This window comes from Cinclus cinclus, chromosome 1 (assembly GCF_963662255.1).
Source record: "Cinclus cinclus chromosome 1, bCinCin1.1, whole genome shotgun sequence".
Classification (NCBI taxonomy): domain Eukaryota; kingdom Metazoa; phylum Chordata; class Aves; order Passeriformes; family Cinclidae; genus Cinclus; species Cinclus cinclus.
This window is the reverse complement of record NC_085046.1, coordinates 10,245,377-10,265,072: the sequence shown is the minus strand read 5'-3', so window position 1 is coordinate 10,265,072 and position 19,696 is coordinate 10,245,377. Positions and strand designations below refer to the sequence as shown.

At 42.6% G+C, this 19,696-nt stretch overlaps 1 protein-coding gene across 1 annotated transcript in view; it reads left to right on the top strand.

The window, feature by feature from the left end:
• The window catches only part of ADARB2 (adenosine deaminase RNA specific B2 (inactive)), a 298,964-nt gene extending 279,626 nt beyond the window's left edge, over positions 1-19,338 (top strand). The window contains exons 7-10 of the mRNA XM_062493910.1: positions 1,577-1,745; positions 12,168-12,349; positions 17,351-17,529; positions 19,162-19,338. Of these exons, the coding sequence (XP_062349894.1) occupies positions 1,577-1,745; positions 12,168-12,349; positions 17,351-17,529; positions 19,162-19,338 (707 nt within the window). The remainder of the gene's footprint in view (positions 1-1,576; positions 1,746-12,167; positions 12,350-17,350; positions 17,530-19,161) is intronic.
• The last annotated feature ends 358 nt before the right edge of the window (positions 19,339-19,696 follow it).

The following is a 19,696-nucleotide window of genomic DNA, read 5'->3' as shown; positions in this document are numbered from 1 at the left end:
GCTGGGTGGAAACCAGTTTTGGTCATGGCCAAGCAATCAATTTGATACCTGTCCCAGCCCACTGCTGACACACACACACCCATCTTAAATTATAAAAAAGCAGGAATGGAGAGAAAAGGCAATGATTGCTGGGGGCCAAGCCACCCATGTGCTGAGAGGTCAAAGCTGACTGCTGCTCTACATGTGTTTGCTGCCTCTGCTAATCCCAATAGGCTGAAGCAATTTATTATTCCTCCCCCTTTTTGCACACCACCCATTGGCAGCAGCCAGTCAATCCATTGCTTCCACCACCACTGGGGATCGTGCACAGAGCCAGCTTCTCACAGCCAGAGGTGCCATCAGCCCCACAACCTCTGACACACTGGTTTTACTCAGGGGCAGAAGCACTCAGCCCCACAGCCCACTGAGGAACATCACCTTCACAAGGAGAAGCCTTCTGGTTCAGATGAGGAGCTGGCATGGAAAAATACGCAGGACAGTTGGCAATATGGGCAAAAGTTTCATGTCTGTAAATGCAGCACTCCTTTTCCTTGAATGCAGAGGCCACCGTGTACTGTGTAACTTGTGTTATTTTCCTTTGGAAGAGGGAAAGTGTGGAAGGTCTGCTCCAGGGAGAAGGTGACTCCTGTGAAACCCTCCAAGGGTGACACAGTGAGCAGACCCAGAGGATTCCCTTGCTGCTCTTTCCTGTTCTTTTACAGCCAAAATACCCAGTGGTAAAGCAGCAGTGTAAAGAGTGTAAGAGGGATTTTGATAATGAACTTCAGTTTTTCTCTTTTCATAATAATGAAGGTGAAGTGCTTTTGAAATGTCATTATCTTCTGTATTTACTGCATATCTGCAGGACTCAGTTCATCATGGCACAGGACAAGTGTTTTAGCTGCTTGCCCTGTGCCACCCAGGGACCACTGCCTTGCACTCAAATATATAATATCACAGAAGTAATAGAAGATCTTGTTACAACACAAGGCAGGAAAATATCTCACTTCAGTGAGACTGTAGGTAGAATTTCAACCAGCAATGAACAACTTGCAAGTTTTGATTTGCCTTTGGTCTAGAGTATAAACCTGTAGCTTTTCAAAATTTTTCAGTGAAATTTTATGATAACAAATCAAAACCTCACTTCTGATATTATTCAGGAAATGTCACTGAATATCACAGTAAAGTTTTGGACTGGTCTGCATCATGTAGCTGAGTCCTTGATGACACTCATTGAACCAAAATTTTTCAAATATTCATCCATCACAACTCAATCCTAAAATGAGAAATTGTGCTGGTTCTTAAAAAGACAGAACACCTCTCTTCTTTTTAAATATATGAGGGAAATAGAAGGGGAACACGAGCTCAGTGTGTGCTTTGTGTAAGCTTTGATGGATGTGAAAAGAAAACCATGCAAGGAGCACCTTCTTTTCTGCACTGTGCTGCTTTCTTGGGCTGTTATGTCATCTAATTTTGCATCCAATTTAAAGGACCTTCAGAGGTGGTTCTGCAAATGCAAGCTATGGCATCAACACAGCCTCTCAGGTCCTTTCGAAAAATATTCAGATATTGTCATTCTTGTGTTTATTTTGCCCAGTGAACAGCAGCAAGCACATAGTGAGGAAGTACCGTGGGCACCTGCGGACAAAGATCGAGTCTGGAGAAGGAACCATTCCTGTCCGGTGTCACAACGCAGCACAGACGTGGGACGGCGTCCTGCTGGGAGAGCAGCTCATCACCATGTCCTGCACAGACAAAATTGCCAGGTACATGATGGATATACATGGCTAAAGTCTTTGGATGTGGAAGCTTGATGCCACAGAGGATTGTGGTGACCAGTGGGAAGCAGCCAGCAGGTGCTGACAAGCCCTGCAGAAGCCAAGACCTCCTTTGTATGCAAAAGCAGACCATATAAATAGGAGAGAATGTAAATAGGGCATTTTCTCAAATTCTCTGTGGGTCATTAGTTGCTTATTACAGTGTGACAAAAATATAAACTGTCTTTGCAGGTTTTTTTGCCAATAGAATTTCATTGTGCAAATAAAACACATCCACTTCGCTGTTCTTGGATCATTTACCTCAAAACTTGCAAACCAACTATCATACAGATAAACTTAGCTCGTCTGCACCCAATTGAATAAAGTGCCCTAAAAGCCACCAGGAATATTTCTATTTTGAATGTCATTGAAGAGCTCTTATGTCACAGCCCCTCTGTGGGTTTCTGCTCTGTCCTTTGAATACAGAATATATTTCTGTAGAATAATTTCCATGTAATAAGTATTTCATAATTATTCCCTGGTGGCAAATAAAATGTTAACTCATTCACTATTCTCAGTTTTGGGAGTTAACTAATAGCAAGTGATGGCTAACACGAACCCAAATCAAAATATTTGTGCTTGGTTACACAGTTATTGCACTATTAGTATGTATCTATACATGAAAGTATATTTATCTTCATAATTTTACATACATGTATGCATATATACATATATATAGTCTACATTATCTCTAGATGCAGTTCTACACATAAATCACATTATAGCTATAAAAACATAAATGTTATGATCAAATTCATGACTATCATGCCTAAGAACTCAGTTAAATTCCATCAGTCAAAAATTTGGCCCAATTATTAAAGGCCAACATAGACATAATCGTGCAAAAAAAAAAAATCATAGAAATTTTGTTTAATCCAAATGCATAGATCTTCTCTTAGCTTTAAATGGATGACCTACCAAAGCTAGTCTGTCAACTTAGCAAAGATGCTATTTTGTCCCAAAAATGAAGTGAACCAGCAAATGGAAATATTACCAGACTCAAAATCCACCCTCTGCTAAGTGTAATCATCACAACTGTTGGGCTTGCATGAAGGATAAAGTGCAACTTCCACTGTAATCTTTTCATTTATTCATAAGGAGATAACAGAAAACCCAAACTGTGTTTGGTGGATCTCCTCCCCTGCATGTAGATGAAGTTGAGTCTTTCAAATTCAGACTCATATGGGCTCAAAAGAGCTAAACAGTTTTAAGTTCAAGAATACAAATATTGCACCCTCTGTGGTTTTGAATGTCATTAGCCAGTGAATTAAATATCAGCTTTGCAAACACTATACATTTCCTATTGATGGGAATGTTGACAATAATGCACAGTCTCAGGAGCTGGGTTTTCTCCAAACACATCTGCTAAGCACTTTGAGTGAATCCTTTCACTGTTGACACACATTTAAACAGCGTTGAAGTCTTTGAAGAAAAAAGCACGTACCACAAAGTTTTTCCAAGACATAAAAAAATTGCAGCTTTCATCATTGACAATATTATTTCAATATTATAAGAAAAACTGCAATTTTTATTATTTCTTTTCAGTGTAATTCAAATTATCTTCTGATTTTTATAGGTTAAAAAAAAAAAAAAATCATCTTTCCCTGCTTTCAACAGCATGTTTACTCTAACCAGTAGGGTGCAGTTTTAAAAGAGGCTGAGAAGATCTGCATTCTACTTTATCCCAAATTTCAGTTTACCACATTAAACGCCATCTACGATAATTTTTTATCTAATATTTTAACAAATGCATTAACAAATATCCAATTTGTTTTAACAATAAATTATTATCCTCACATGTAAGGGGGAGAAATCAAAGGTTTCTTCACCTGTCCTTTGTTTCAGCACATATAGGAGTGTTTTCTGCCTTCTTCCCCCCTGTTCACAGAGAGCAGAGGCAGGAAAGGAGTTCAGTGGAAAAGGAGATTTCTCTGTGAGGGCCCTTTCCCACTTCTGCCCCACTGGAGAAATCAATGGGTGGTGTCTGGGCCTCCTTTCACACTGCAAATATTTGCCCTTCCACACAGGTAGCTGACTCTTTAAATGTCTGCAGGATGCAGGTACCTGGTTGCACATTATCTGGGCTTGTCTTGCAGTGAGAAGAAAAGAGATCTCTGAAGCTGAAATTCATATTTGCATAAGCAAGATTTGACAAAAAAATCTTGCTTATATGCTTTGGATTTTATTGCTTGTAAAAGTCCCTCAGGAGCACTGTGCTATTAGAGAATGTTTCCTCTTGAGAATCTAGTCAGTAGCTGCTAAAATATACATCATTTTGCATTATTTGCAAAGGGCATTGCTATCAGAATATCAAAGACCCAAGAATGCACAGAGTTACTGAGAAAAGCGAATAATATTCTGTAAATCATGTATCTAACGATTTATGTTCTTTCTTGCTCACAGGAAAGCTATAAGCAGAGAGTGGTTTAATCAGATTTATTTGTTATTCAAAGACATTTAGCCATTTTTATTACTATCACCACGAGTTTGAGAGAATTTGAAGCTTGGTACGCCTTATTTGGGCTCTGTGGCTTTGTAGAGATCTCAGGATAAACACCCTGGTATCGTACCTGTTCCCTCACTGAATTAAAGCAAAGCTCTGCTCGTATGAATAGTCATTTTATTTGGCTCAGGAAGGGAATTATGAGGTGAAATTCTGCAACTTTGTCATAAAGAAGGTCACACTAGGTCTTGGTTGCTCCTTCTGGCTTTAAAACGTATGCATTTATATGTGTAAATTTAAAGTTCGGGGTCTGTGAGTCCCCAAATAAACCACAAGAGAGTGTCAGCTTTTACACATGTGACTTCTGTGAGCCTCACAGTGCAGCTGGAGTGACTTCAGGCTCTCAGTGCCATAGGATTTAGGATCAAACCACATTTTTAAACCCATAGTTCATTAATTACACTAACACCTTTTGACCTTCATTCTCATCTCTAACATACATTGTATACATTTGCAAAAAAAGCAGCAATAACATAGGAAAAATAATTTTGAAAATAATCATCTGTTTGGGGAAAAATTTATGTCATTTAATGTTTTCTTGGTGCTAGTTATAAGGTATATTAAAACGTTTATGTCAACAGAGATTACAACCCTAAGAAAATTTTGGCTTTTTGTGACAGCAGAATTTATACAATGGGCCAAATTAAACCTCTTATCATCTTTGTGTCTTGCACTAAGGCTGGATGCAGGACTAGCTCTTACCTTGCTTATTACAAGGTCAGTGCAAGGTTAATGCTGCTGCTAATGGGAGTCTCTGCAGTCACTGTTTGGGAGCAGACAAATGTTTGAAGGAAAATTGTCATATGCACACACAGGCATGCACACACACACACAAACACACACATTTAGGGGAAAAGAAACAAGGGTATCTCTAGAGCTCAGCTCTTCTTTGGGGATCTAAACACAGTACCCAAACATTAGGGAGGCTCAGCAATACATTCTGTCTCTGATCCCCAGAAATGTTCAGGACTGATATGTGTTCAGCTGATATGTGCCAGCTGCAGGAGTGGGATTTGCAGCACACCTTTGGTGCCCCAGGGCCTCAGGGACACTGGCTCTCTGTGTCCCCTTTGGTGACATGGTCTCCAGGTGCACAAAGCCAGCCCAGCACTGAGCAGCTGCTCCCTGCTGGCTTCCCACAGCGTGGACATGTGTGCCAGATTTGCAGGTAACAGTTCACATGGTTGCTTATATAAAATCTGAATTTCCAAATATGTCTACCTCTTATTCCTACAGCAGAATAAACGTGAAAGTCTGGGCAAAATATCAAAGATCTATGCACTTCTCTTAAGTCCATCACCCCTCTGGACAGACTGACAAGGGAAATTCGGAGTCTGTCACAGAGGAGAGAAACCACCTTCCCTTTGACACACTTTGTCCTCTGACTCTTGGAAACACTGTCTGAGCTTCAGGCCAGTCTCCTTCCACCATGGCTCATCCTTTAGGCCCATCATAATTCAGATTTAGCAGTACACAGATCTCCCTTCTCTATAAGGTTTCCTATTTCATGCTCTGATCTCACCAAGTTTATTTATCTCACCACCAGCTCTTGGGTTCCTTCTCCCATGCAGAAAACAAGAGAAATTCTTTCTTCCAGTGTCAACCCTTCCAAAATAGCAGGGTGTTCTGCCCTGTGATCCTGCACAAAGAGGTTTGGTGCTTTGCCATTGCCAGTCTTTGGCAGAGAATGGCAGTGGTGTACGGAGCACAGGGAGGAGATCACCACAGCTGCCCAGAGCACAGCAGACCTATGGCAGGAACTGGTGCTCCCAGGTCCCATGTCACCACCTCACCTTCATGTGGGCAAGTTATTTTGAGGATCTTGGTGCAGGCATTCAACACTAGGGTTAATTCCAAAAATTAGTTCTTATCTTGGTGTCCCAGAAGAGAGTTCTTCATTGCACTGCTTTTCCCCAAACCCTCTTCCTTGCTAGACCTCAGCCAGGAGACTGGACAGCTCACACTCTGGCCAGGGCAGAGCACTTTGTAGCTCACTAGATGTTGAGCTGATGTAGTTATTATGGAGAGATGCCAGCCTTCTGTGCAGCAAATTTGCATCTACACACATGAAGGTTGAATAAACTTATTCGTAAATTGATGAGCAGTGGCACTTGTTCTCTTTCGGAGTCCCCTTCCAGGATACAGGCTGAGGAATGTACTTTGCACTGGGCAGGATTTGCAGGGAGCAATCCTCATAAACACTGTCTTTAAACAGCATATAAAAGCCAGAATTCAGTGTTTGTTTTACAAGCTCTGGCCTTAAAATTGTTTTCTTACTACCACTTCTCAAAAGGTCACCTTTAAAAGACTGTGTGTTTTCTTGCCGCCAGGTTAATGGTCATCTACTTCCTCAAACTTCACCAAAAAAGTGACATTCAGCCCAGAAGTAAAAAAAGACCTTGAATATCTAAATTACCTCACCTGCCAAACAACACAAACAGTAACAAAGGACATCCAAACTTTGTATAACATCATGAGCAGTCTACCCATGTCCTATGGCTAAGATTTGTGGATTATTTGGGCCCACAAGCTAGAAAATAGGACGAAATCTTTATTAAGGATATGTTCAGAGTACTGCAAGGTGGTGTAGCCTTAAGGCACTGTTTCAGGATTTAGCAGTGACAGTCTGAAGTAGCATTTTATAGGATGAGTTGAGCACATTAAGCTATATTTAAATGTAGCATATAAAAATGCAAGACTAAAAGTCGGTGTTAGAAATTGGCATTCTTAGATCTATTTTAGTGTTAGCCTGTCGACCAGAGCCATTGTTAACAGAAGGCTGAGCCTGACAAGGTAACTCTTAAGAAAAGCTACTTCAAAGGCTACATATTAATGCAAATGAAAATCAATTAACACAGCTAGATCTTCAATTAGAGATGATTTGTGCACACGGTTTGTAATTCTCTCTTAACCCCTTTCTGTGTGACTGAGAGTTCAAATTCAATCTTTCACCACAAGGTATGTTCCAGAAAACATATATAAACCACCCACTGTTAAAATACAGATCAAAAAGTAGTTCCAGCTTCCAAACCAATAATCGCTAAATGGTTGTATAAATAGGAACACTGCAGGTGTCCTGCTGAGCACATGCCACCCTGAATAACAATTTATGTTGTGTGAAGCATAGCTGGAAATATTGGTAATAGAAACTGTGGTACAGGAGGTTAACAACGCACCAAGTGGATAAGACTTAAAGCTCTTAATAACAAAAAAAAAAATCTTTTACAAAAAGCCTTATCAAAATAAGATTTAAAATTCATCAGCAATGCTTTTTATTGGGCAAGGTTTCCAAAGGTCCTGAGGAGACACTTCAATCTGTGAGCATCCATGGCATGTGGACACAGTTCTCTGAGATGTTATGAAGCATCAGGCAAATTTCTCCACATCTGTTACAAAGGGGTTCAAATGTTGGCCTTCAGGTCTAACCATGTTCAAATCAGTGCTAGGAACACCAGCAATGGGCCTCCAGCTGTCACATCATGTCTCAGCAATGGGCAGGGAGCTCTGTACTGACCTGAGCAAGGCTGCAGCCCTCTGCATCCCCATGGGTTTGCCTCCAAACCCTTTCCTCACTATTTTCATCATCCCTTTTTCTGTTGGTACAAGGAAGGGGCTGTAGACAGCTGGTGTGGTGAGATGATGCTCCAGCACCTGGAGGCTGTGGTGTGGTTATGATCTGGGGACACATTTCCCTGCACAGCTCACTGTGGTCCCAAGCTGTCAGGAGTGTGGGAACTGGGGGACTCTGCAGGGGGGTCATGCCCTGCCCGCTGCTTGTCCAGGACTGGGGGAGCACAGCATTTAATTAAAGAAAGGCTGCCTGCTCTTGGATGCCTCCCAGCTTGGCACTGGCATTTCTGTGATTGACAAACAGGCAAAAATGTATTTGTTTAAGGATTATCTATATTGAAAACTGGACGCAGGATTTTGTCTTTGTAAACAGTGCAGTAATATCTGCTGTTTGAACAAAGGGAAGGGTATACTTTCCTCCCATTTAAAGCTACAAAAGCTCCTATATTTGGGTGAAAAGGGGAGATGTTTTGTTTTATTTGTCCTGCCTGCTGAAGATTTGGGGATTTCGAAATAAGATCTGTGACTAAGGGAGCAGTGGGTTGATTTTCACTGTATTGGAAGGGTTATTACAGAGCACATGGCATATGAGTTATTAGAGAGATGCGTGTCCTTGAAAACAGCCCTTAAAATCTTGCACAATTAGGAAAATTCAGAATGATCCAGCATATTTCCTCGTAGCGAGAAAAGTCACTTTGATATATTGAGAAGCCAAAATGTAACACTGCATTGCTTTGAATAATAATTTTATTTTGAAAAGAGCTCTTTGTTACAGATGGGAACACAGCTACTTTCATGGACTTAAATTAGGCTACAGAGAAATAGCTCCTTCAAAATTAACACCCTTATTGATAGTTTCACTGTTGCTCAAATGGATCTTTCCCTACCATCTACCTACAAATAATTCTGTAGATGTTCATATATCAAAGGACTAAGTCAGTACATTAGTCAGGTGTGTTGGTCAAGGGATGAATAATACAAAGGATAATAGAACTTCCCCCAAATATTTGTCAGTAAAATGTTATGTTTCTGCACTGGCTGTCTTCCAAGATAGGCATTTTCATCCACAGAGCAGCACCAGCATGAAGAACTGAAAATTTTCCACAACATTAATGTTTTTTTCCTGTGCTCTGAAGGGTAACAGCAGTAGTGCAAGGGTCTGGTTTTGGCCAACTCAGTACAGGACTACTGCTTTTCTAGGACTTGTGTGGGACTCACACACATGCTCAGGGCTGCTTTCCAAAGAGAAACTGTCTAAACACTCTGACAAACCTGGGCTGGATTTGAAAGCGAAGCTCCTTCCTTGCTTCTTCATCCCATTTCTCTGGCTGGATGCTGCTAAACCAGTACTGAACCAGGAAGGAGCCACTGTGCAGGTGACAGTGCCATCACCCTCATCCCTCTTCACTTCAGATGGGGGACACCAGCTCAAAAAGACCCAGCAAGTGGTCCCCACCAAATATGCCTTCTTGGTATCAGCACCTTTCCTGATTTCTCAGTCGTCGCTACCTTAGGATGGTGTCTGGTTCTGGGACAGTCTTTTTTTGCACCACATTCTTCGCATCAAGAGGGACTCGCTCTTGTGCCAGTATTCTTTGGTAGGTTTCTTCTCTCTTGTGTGGTTGCGCTGTCCAATTTTTCTTGGAGTTAAACTTATACCCTGGTGTCAAAACCCACCATGACTGATGTAGAAGCTTCAACACCCCTACACCTTCCTGTGCCTTCTTTTGGAATGGGAAAGCAGGGTTCTCTGAAGGGACAGCTATTGCATCCAGAAGCCAGAAACTCTTACAGACTTCAGCAGGTCTTACTCCTTTTCTGCCCTGATTCCCCAGGGTGCAAAAATGGGACTTTACCTTATCAGAGCACTGCAAGGATTAATTTATGGAATGCTTTCAATACATAGAGGGTGACCTGATCATGCTTATATTGTGATTTCCAATAATGTAATTCCATTGACATTTGAATCCCTTTTTACACTAGGATGAATACATCCAGAAGTAGGCAGAGAAATATCTCTAAAGAAAAGGCAGGTCCCTAGTGATGAATTTAAAGTACCTTGTAATTTATGATCTGAACACAAACCCTTATTTTGGTAAATAAAACTTAGATGATTTCTTGTGATGCGCATATTGCTGAAATCCCAATATTGTTGAACATATGTTGTTTTCTGTTTAGCTGCTTTTCTTTTCTCCTTCAATCAAATACATAAGGCTTTTTAAAGGAAATTTTAAATGCTGAAAACAGTACTGATATCTTACAGGTTTCCATCTGGAGAAAGATAACTGTGTAATTGTTTTGCTTACCTTAGATGCTGGTTGATGGCATAGTACCGTTAGCTGAATTCAGCTCCATTTCTTAAGCTTGCATTATTAATTTTGCATCATGATAAGTTATTTACTCAAAGAGGCAGCTAGTTCTCTTCTTTAAAAGTGATGTTATTTGCAGAAATGACCACACTTTTTTTCCCCCAAATGAAGTTATGCAAATCTGATCGACTAAAGTAAATGTTTCATAAAACCAATGACTGTTTAAATTGTGGGACTAAATTGTTTGTATATAAATATTACCTTTTATATTTCATTTGAGTTTTATGTAGATGAACACATTACTTTAATGGCCTGCATTTACAGAGGGAGACAGGGAGAGTCTGACTCTGAAATCCTCAGCAGCCAGATGGCTGCCTTTTCTTGCATGAGATTAAAAGATGTTTCTCATTCACAGCCCTGCTTCGGAGGCAAATTAATACAGCCAGCTAAATTGCTTGTGTTTTTGGAATAAAATTTAAAGAGAACTTTTAAAAGCAATTGGTGTCACAGGTTCCTAGAGCAGATTGCTCTCCAGGTACAGCATGCTGGTTTTAAACATTCAGTAATTAATGGAAAGTATTCCGTGTAATTGACTGCTTCAGGAAAGGGAAATATAATGACTCCTTATTAATCATGAAAAGAGACATACAGTATGGAGGCACTGCAATAATTGCACTAACGGTTGAGAAATGTTAATTAATGAAAAGAACAATGATGTAAGAAATTAGCACCATAATGCTTGCTGCTGTTGGAAATTCTGCTTTAAACACATTATTTAGCATGGCAGCCACTGGATGATGCCTTATATAGCAGACACCTCACACTCTTTCCTTCAGTTAGCTACCGAGTTCCAAATGTTGCCGGTGTTTTGGGTTTTAATGAGCTAAAATATGCTCTCCAAACTACATTTTCTAAAGCATTTTCGGTTTGAACTCCTGAACTAAAATCTACTCAGACAGATTGACAGTGTTGAACTTAGATAAAAATATTATCCAAGTGTAAGAGAGCCTGATAGCATTTGTGTGGTAGGAAACAGCTTAGATGAGCTGAGCTAAATAGGTTTGCCAAGAAGATAACTGCATCATGACTTCTTTCCCCTTTTTAATTATTCCACTCATTAACCAATTAGCTGTCCCCTGAAGAATTTAGAGGCAAGCATTCTGTCATATTTGTGCCTAGGTTGATGTAAAAATTCATAGGCTATTCAAATGCAGAACCATTCTGGCAACTACTCCACCACCAGTAGCACAGAGGCCTCAGCCATTGACAAGTGGAAGGTACAAAGGTTTTTACCATCACCCTGCTGCACCTTTAAGGCAGTAACAGGGTGAGATGTATCCATCACTCTGAACACTTTAGAGCAGGTCAAGCTATCAATTACAAATAAATTTCCTAAAAGTCTAAGTCTTCTCTTGTTTTTCCTATTCAGGACCAGGATTTAATTCTCATGGATGTCTTCATATCTTCGTGGTCATTTATACAAAGAAAAGTCAACCTATGAGACATTCAAAGATTTTGGGGGAATTTTGGCCACCTAAGTCATGTGTTAGCCTGGCAGTGTGACATGACAAGCTGCAAATAAAGGTAGAATAACAAAAGCTCCCATTCTAGCTCTGCCATTGCAAGGGAAACACTAGAGATGCAGGAAAAAAAATAAAATTCTGCTAGAGATGTGTTAAATGGACATCCATCAAATACAAAATGCTTTTAGAAAAAACACCTCTTGATAAGAAGCCTCTGTTTGCAGCAATACAAGATGGAAATACATCCCTTAAGTGAAGAGCACCACAGTAATCTCAAATCCTTCTGGAGGAGTAATCAGCCCATGGGTGTATAATAACCTAGCAGTTCTTTCTGTATCATAGGGCAGGGACAGGAATAGTTTCATCCCTCATCCCTTTAACCCATGTTTGCTAATTTTCCCAGGGTAACTCCAGTATGGCCATTCCTCCACCCATGTGTCTTATTGCTCCTGATTTTTTTTTTCAGGTGGAACATCCTTGGTCTCCAAGGTGCTCTCCTCAGCTCTTTCATTGAACCCATGTACTTGCACAGCATCATTGTGGGAAGCCTCTGCCACACTGGCCACCTTTCCCGGGTAATGAGCCATAGGATAGAAGACATTGGTCTGCTGCCAGCTTCGTACCGGCGCAATCAGCTGCTGCTCAGTGGTAAGCAAACACCTGCCTGCAAAACAAATAATCCCCCTCCCATCTCTAGTCATGCTGCTTGCCAACAGAAATGCTTTTTATTTGTAAGTAGACCATTAACTCACACCTTTTTTTTTTTCCTGAAGAATATGAATTTGTAGCAGGATGAAACCAATGTGTTTAAATCCAATTCCTCTTTCATTAGTAAAAAAGGATCATTAGTGGATACAAGCTGACCAAGAAAACAACCACTGTATGTTGAACGCTCAGAGTGGAAAAAAAAAAGTATGACTAAGTAAAACATTTCTAAAAACCAGAAGGAAACTTTCAGTAAATTTTAGGTTTAACTATTTTTCAGGTCTTCATGAGGCATGTGAATGCTAAAGGACACCAGTTCTGCACCAGATTAGATCCTTATTTTAATTTTTGATGATTTCTCTTAGGGAGGATTCCGTGGGACACCACTATGATGTCTATGTCACAGAGCTGGGAGGTCAGGACATTTTAGTGAAGAGCCCCATTACCATTCAAAGTCCTCTAGGTTCCTCAGTTGGGAGAGTACTAGTTAACACCTTATCTATTTAATGGAATTTTTTTTCTTTTTTTTAATATGTCCTTGTGACAAAATTCGTTTGGCTGAGGCAGAAGTGATAGTTTAGCCACTGGGGAAATTCCCAGGTTCTGTGCGGTTTAGTACATCTGGCAAGTGTAATGTGCATGTATGTGTTGTGAGGTGAACAGGTCAAAAGGCTTATCCTTTTCTGAACAGCTTATCTCCATTTTTTAAACAAAGACTGCAGTCAAGTGAACAGGAAGCTGTGATCCACACTCTCCCTCCAGTTTGTGTCCCCACCTGTCTCTCCTGCCCTGGTCCAGCATGGGCATGTCTCAGCCCCTCTTCCTTCCCACACGACATCGTGGTAGAGAGAAAGAGCTCACAGTAGGCCAGGAGATATCTCCCATTTCCCAAATCTGGCTGTTATTTTGACAACACAGCCCTGGCTGCCAAAGCCACTGCATCTCCCACTGGGAAGGCAGATGTCATCCTGTGCCAGCCCTAGCACACTCTTAAGTGCACCCGTACATCAACATCAAAGGTGCATACAATTTCCCTGAGTCTGCAGGATGTACCAGGAAACCCACTTCAACTGCTGAGGGATTGAAAACATGAAAAGGGATTTTATAAGGGTTTCCACCACAGAACAGCTATTCCTCTGCTGGGTTGGCCTTGCAGAGTAAAAGCAATAGGTCATACTTGGCCAGAGTGTGTGTGTATGTATGTCCAAGGGTTGTTGCCAGAGATTTCAAGGGAACAAGGAGCATCAGAGGGGGGCTTGTATCACTTTAAATTTAATCTGGATGTTTCAGGGCTGTCTTCTTCCTTCCCAGAGGCTTCTGTTCGGAAAAGCATTTGTTTCACTTTTTGGTTGCGTTTGTGGGTTTTCCTCAGCCCTGGAGAAGTGGTGGGAGGAATCTCTCTCTCTCTCTCTCTCTCTCTCTCTCTCTCTCTCTCTCTCTGCACTGTTTTTGTCTCTAATGCCATTATTTGTAATCTTCTTTCCCCTCACAAATCCTGGGGAGGACATGCTGGTTAAAACTTACATTGCTCAGGCTTATGCTGCAATTCTTTCTCCTGGGAAACCCTGCCAGCAGCATATCCAGTGACTAAGGACATGGGCACCTAGAAAAAATTTCTCCAAATGCATTAGAGACCAGACCTCCACAATCTCAAATCTACCTCCCATACTTGTCTTGGACATTAGACCAGCCTAGGACTGCAGGAGTCTTTAAGTTATAAGGGTGTCAGTTATTTTGCCGCTTGATCATAGCAGTACAAACATTCCAATGGAGAGGAGAGTCATGGTGTGTAATGAGGTATACTGAGATTAACTCCTTGGCACCCCTGAAAAGTAATCAGTGAGGTTTTCTGCATGGTTTTCTACCAATCCCAGCCAGATGGAACTCCACTCTTCCACTGAGATTACTCTTGGGTGTAATTTTTAGAAGAAATGTCTTTTTTATATCCTTTTCTCTTAAGTTTGCGGCTGTTTTCAAGGGTATCCTGATGGGTTATGAGCTTTTGCTGGGAGAGAGAGGAGAAGACATATTCAGTTCACATCTCACAGTACTTAAATTCATAATATTTGTGCAAAGACTTTTTCTTTCAAATCCTGCTGTCTTCTGTTGTACTCTTTGTTGTGGGGGTTTTAAGAAGGATGTTATACATAAAGGAAAGAAAATAACCTAGATTATTTGAGTGTTACTTTCTAAATAAAACAATTATTTGTCAAAATAAAAATATCAAAGAAATTTTTTAAAATTATAAAAATATCAGCAGAGAATATATCCATGCTCTATATTCGTCTGTTATGACTCTCATGTTTTATTTCTTTAAAACCTCTTCTTTTGCATTCAGAAAATTATGTGAAAATACCTTCTATTTACCTAAGCACATGTATTTATTTATGATAGTTGGGAAGAGAAAGCACAAAAGCCAAAGGAGCCCAGAGGGGTTTCCAGGCACTTGGACCAGCCTGGGCTACTCTCACAGCCCCCATCTAGTGGGCACCCAGAACTTGCTCTCCTCTTTGTGCAGCCTTTCCTTCTCTTCCTCTAGTCAGGGATTTCACAACATTTTCATTTATTTGGTGTCCTGTGGCAACTTTGCATGGCAGGGTGTTTGCTATCATGCTTTTGGGCACTCAAATCCTCTAAGCTTTTGGGTGCTATCTTGACAGAGAGTGGTGCATAGTGTCAAACAGCTGATTTTGATCTGTTTGCATCTTGTTCTGCGTAGGGACGCTCGAGCAGTGCTGCAAAGCTATCTGATTTTCAAGCTCTCAGTTTAAATCCTGTTGCCTAGGTGAACTGGAGTTTTAGATGCAGACTGATCTGTTATCTCTGGGGGGAAAAAATTGAAAGAGGTATTAATATGACATGAAAGTGTTTACAAATCCTGGATGAGGTTATGACTTAGCTATAATTCTCTTCTACACAGAGTAGTGAGTTCAGTCCCAGTGACTGAGATGATTTCTGCAGTTCCAGCTTTGTCTATAACTCACTAGACAAAGTGAGTTTGCCATATAACTTTTTCCTGTCAATGGCCACCTTTCTGTCTCTGTGCATGCTAAGTTCCATTTGGCTCTAGCAGGTCCCTCCCAAGGCAGAGGAGACGGGAGAGAGGGGGCAGGTCCCTCAGTGGCATTGCTTCTCATGATGCTGAGAGGCTCCAGGCAGGATGCAGCAGCTGCCTGCAGAGGCAGCATCCCTGCCAGACAGACCCTGCACAGCCCTCCACTTCTCCCGAGGTGTCTCTCAGGAGCTTTCCTGAGAGCTCAACACATTCAGTGATGGATGCAGCATTCCCACCAGCTCCCATCTCCTCCCATTCTGCCTCAGACCAGCAGATGCTCATGGCATGCGCCTATTTTGAAAATGAGATCCTGGCCAAGAAGGGCACTTTGGAAAGGATGGGCTTTGATCTCTTTTCTTTAATCTCCTTCTCTCTGAACAGCCCGTATCAGTACTTCTCACTCTCTGCAAAAGTTTTTTAAAACCCTCTCAGCAGAAAATGCAAAGGACCTTTCTCTGCTGCCCTCCACCCAGCAGCAATGAAAGCAGTGCAAACCATGAGCTGTCGCTGGAGCTGCTGCAGGCAGGAGCTGCCATTTGGAAACAAAGACCCAGTCCTGGCACTGCCCTGTGCTGGGGTGGCTGTGCCAGGCAGCTCCTGCCCACCAGCACAATCCCCACCTGGGGCTCACCACCGTGGCTTTTGTTGTCTAGGTCTGCAGGCTAGTGGCCCACACAGCAAATGAGAAGAGAGGGACACAAAACTGGATCTAGATACATTATCCAAGGTCTGTGTTTTCAAAAATATTCAAATTGCTTCAGGTCACTCTGTATTTTCCAGCCTTGGAAGCTCCCAGTGTTGATTCTTCGCTCCAAAAGCACTAATGAGCAGGGCAAGGCAGAGATCACTTGTTTGCATTTGTACTGTGCTGAAAAATAAGCCAACCACTTTCTTTATTCCTCTTATTTTCTTGCAAAGACAAATCCTTCCCCCGTCTCAGGTACAAGAAATTAAAAAGCAACAGGAGTCTTGGAAATGTTGAGCTATACTAAACAGTTAAAAAGATACAGAAATCTACCTGATTAAAAATAACTCATATACACACCCACCCCTGACCTTGTAGCCCTGCTCTGCATTTAGAGCCTAGGGAGATCTCACCCGTGAAGGCATTGGCTCAGCACGTGGCTCAGATGTCCAAAATTGGCCATGTGAATGACACTAAGGTCATGCATTCATCCCAGGTGACTGTAAACATCATTATTGCAGTGTCTAAAATTACATATGATGCATTCCACTTAAAGATGTCCCAAATATCTCCATTAGGACACTAACTAGCTGTTGAAGAAATTGGTGCTGCAGCACAGGGTTGGAATCTCCCAGGCAGACACAAGGTGGGGACCAAGAGTACTCTGTGTAGATCTGTGATGTCTACAAAGATGTTATTAACTTGTATCTAATAATCTCTCTGTAATGATGAAGTGGACTGTTTTGTATTTTCTTATCCCCTGGTGAGGGGTCTAGACATGCCCTCACAGCAAAGGCCCAGGAGTTAATAGCAAATAAATATTCTGGACTATTGGGAGCTCACCTGAAAGAACTCATGGCCAAAGCACTGTACTGCTTAGTTCCTTTTAAAAACCTGTCATCTCATTAAGGCCTTTGTGAAAGATTTCACTCAGCAACCATCACACTGCTGTCAACAGCTCACACTACAACCCAAAGGCTTTTCTTAGGCTAGGAAGGTTTGCCTGCAAGGTGGAAAAAATCTATAGGAATTGCTAAGTTACGTCTCTCCAAGGTACTTGGTCTGGTGACATTTAACCCATGGTGACAAGAGCACGTGCAGTGCACAATGCCAGCAGCCCACTGAGGGTGTCTCGTGTGGCACAGCAGCCCAGGAGCAGCCTCTGGGCGAGCTCTGGAGCTCACTGCTGTCCCTGTGTCCTCAGGGGTGAGCCACGCTGGCGCTCGGCAGCCCGGGAAGTCTCCTGGCTTCAGCGTGAACTGGATCGTGGGGAGCAGCGAGCTGGAGGTGATCAACGCCACCACGGGGAAGAGGAGCTGCGGGAGCCCCTCGCGCCTCTGCAAATACATGTTCTTCACTCGATGGGCAAAGCTGCATGGCAAGGTGGGTCTGCTGCACTCAGTGTTGTCCTGCAGTCCATGGACAGTGTGAGAGGATGAGGACGAGAAAAAAAGTTATTTTATTAAGTGCCAAAACCTCTGTCCTGTTGGGAAATGAGTGGAAACAAACAAGATGGAGTGATGGTGGGGAGGGAATTGGAGACAATTCCACCAACAAAGTCATTAGGGAAGGCAAAGGAGCCTGCAGGGTGGGCAGGTTTGAGCACAAGCCCAAAGGGACTGTTCTGCTCTGCAGCACACCACAGGGGAAGGAGACTGGTGGGACTCATCCCATTCCAGGCAGTGGCATGGTCTGTCCAAGCAGAAGAGAGCAGAAGAGACCAACTGGGCTTTGTGCCCAGGGCTTGGTCACAGTGTGGTGACACAGGTCCCAGCCCGTTTCCTGCACAGCAGATGGAAGTGAGACAAGAAGCATGAAGGACTCCCCCCAGAATGGAGGGATCCTCACAGGAACAAAACTGAGGCCATGGCTGGAATTATGACTGGGAGAACTGGATTGCTTCTGGCTCACAGCAGGGATGAGGCTGCAGTGAGCAGGAGAGAGTAACCTGTGGCTGAAAGGGGCACTTTGCTCTTGACAAAACGAGGGATTTGATGATGTCATCACTCTCTGCCTCTGGGAAGCAAAGGGAACAAAGAGGCAGCCAGAGAGAAGTCAGTGCTGCCAGGCCAGCTTGTGGCCCACTGACACCCAGGCTGGCTATGTCACCCTCCCTTGCTGACTGGGCCAGTACAGCTCCAGCCAGTACAGCCCCACAGAGTGCTGGCACACAGACAGGAGCAGCTCATTGCAGGCTGCATGTTCACCTTCTCCTTTAATCTGCCTGTCAGCATCTCTCCTGCATAGAGACAAGGGGTAGAGCTGTTTGTTCTTCAGGCTTACTGTGAGGGTGCCTTTCTCTGTGGGTTTGGCACGGTAGAGACTTGGGCAGGTCAGATGAGTTTGTTCAGTCCTTCTGCAGAGCAAAGGGTGCTCCCTCCTGCATGTCCTTCCAGGGGCACTGGACACACGACACTGCTTGAGGTAGCTCCTCGTGGGTGGCTCCAGTGTTCCAACAGAGCACTCGGATTTCCCACACCTGCACAAACCCCGATGCCTGATTTCTGCCCTGTCCAGGACACGTTTCACAGCACTCCCAACAATAACAGACTACAGGGGGGAAATGGGAGAGTGTGGAAAGCAACTTTTCTGTGTCTGGGCATCACTTGGAAGCATTGAGCTGCTGCACTTCCCACTTTAAACTTTCTTTAAAGGAGCACATGTTTTAAAGATCTCCAGAAAGGACTTTTTTCAGTTTTGTCCGTAAAAATCATCTCAACTGAGAAGTAGCATTCTGCCTTTGTAGAACACACCAAGACTTGCTACTGCCTATGCCCACTCCAAGGCAGAGCTGTTCATCCCTTTTCTCCTCACAATGGCTTGAAACTGTGTCACCAGCATTTATTGCTTCCCTGGTTTTCTGGTCGTTAAACCAAAAGCAAACACACAAGGCACAGTGATTGCTTATGAAATGTAGACAGGAAGATTATACGGCTACTGAAGCCTCCTGTTTCTTTTGGCTCATAGGTTGGGTTTTTATTATTTTTTTCCCCTTCCCTGATTTTTGTTCTGCAGCTGAGCACACGGGTACCAAGCCATGGAGAGATGCCATCAGTGTACAGCGAGGCAAAGCTGGTGGCTCAGACATACCAGTCTGTTAAGCAGCAGCTGTTTAAAGCATTTCAGAAAGCTGGCCTGGGCACCTGGGTGAAGAAACCCCCAGAGCAAGATCAGTTCCTACTAACTGTGTGAATCACTCCACACCTTTTCTACACGACTGGATCAAACCAACTGGAGAGAAGGCAAGGCAAGACATATGAGTGGAGAGAATTAAAGCAGTTTGAGATTTAATAGCAACCTCCATGGGAATATTTGCTTTTAATCCTGTATTGGAAGTACATAAGTAGAAATGTGTCTGATGCACTGAACTCAACTTTAGAAAACTGCTTTTTCATGACCCCTTCCCAAGAATGTACCTGCCCAAATTATAATGCCACCCCCACCAAGATTCTGCTTTTTATTGTTTATTGCTGTTGGTTATTACTGATTTGAGGTGTTAGTGGGCCACCTGTCTGATCCAAAATAGATCTTTGCTTTCCCTCACACAATC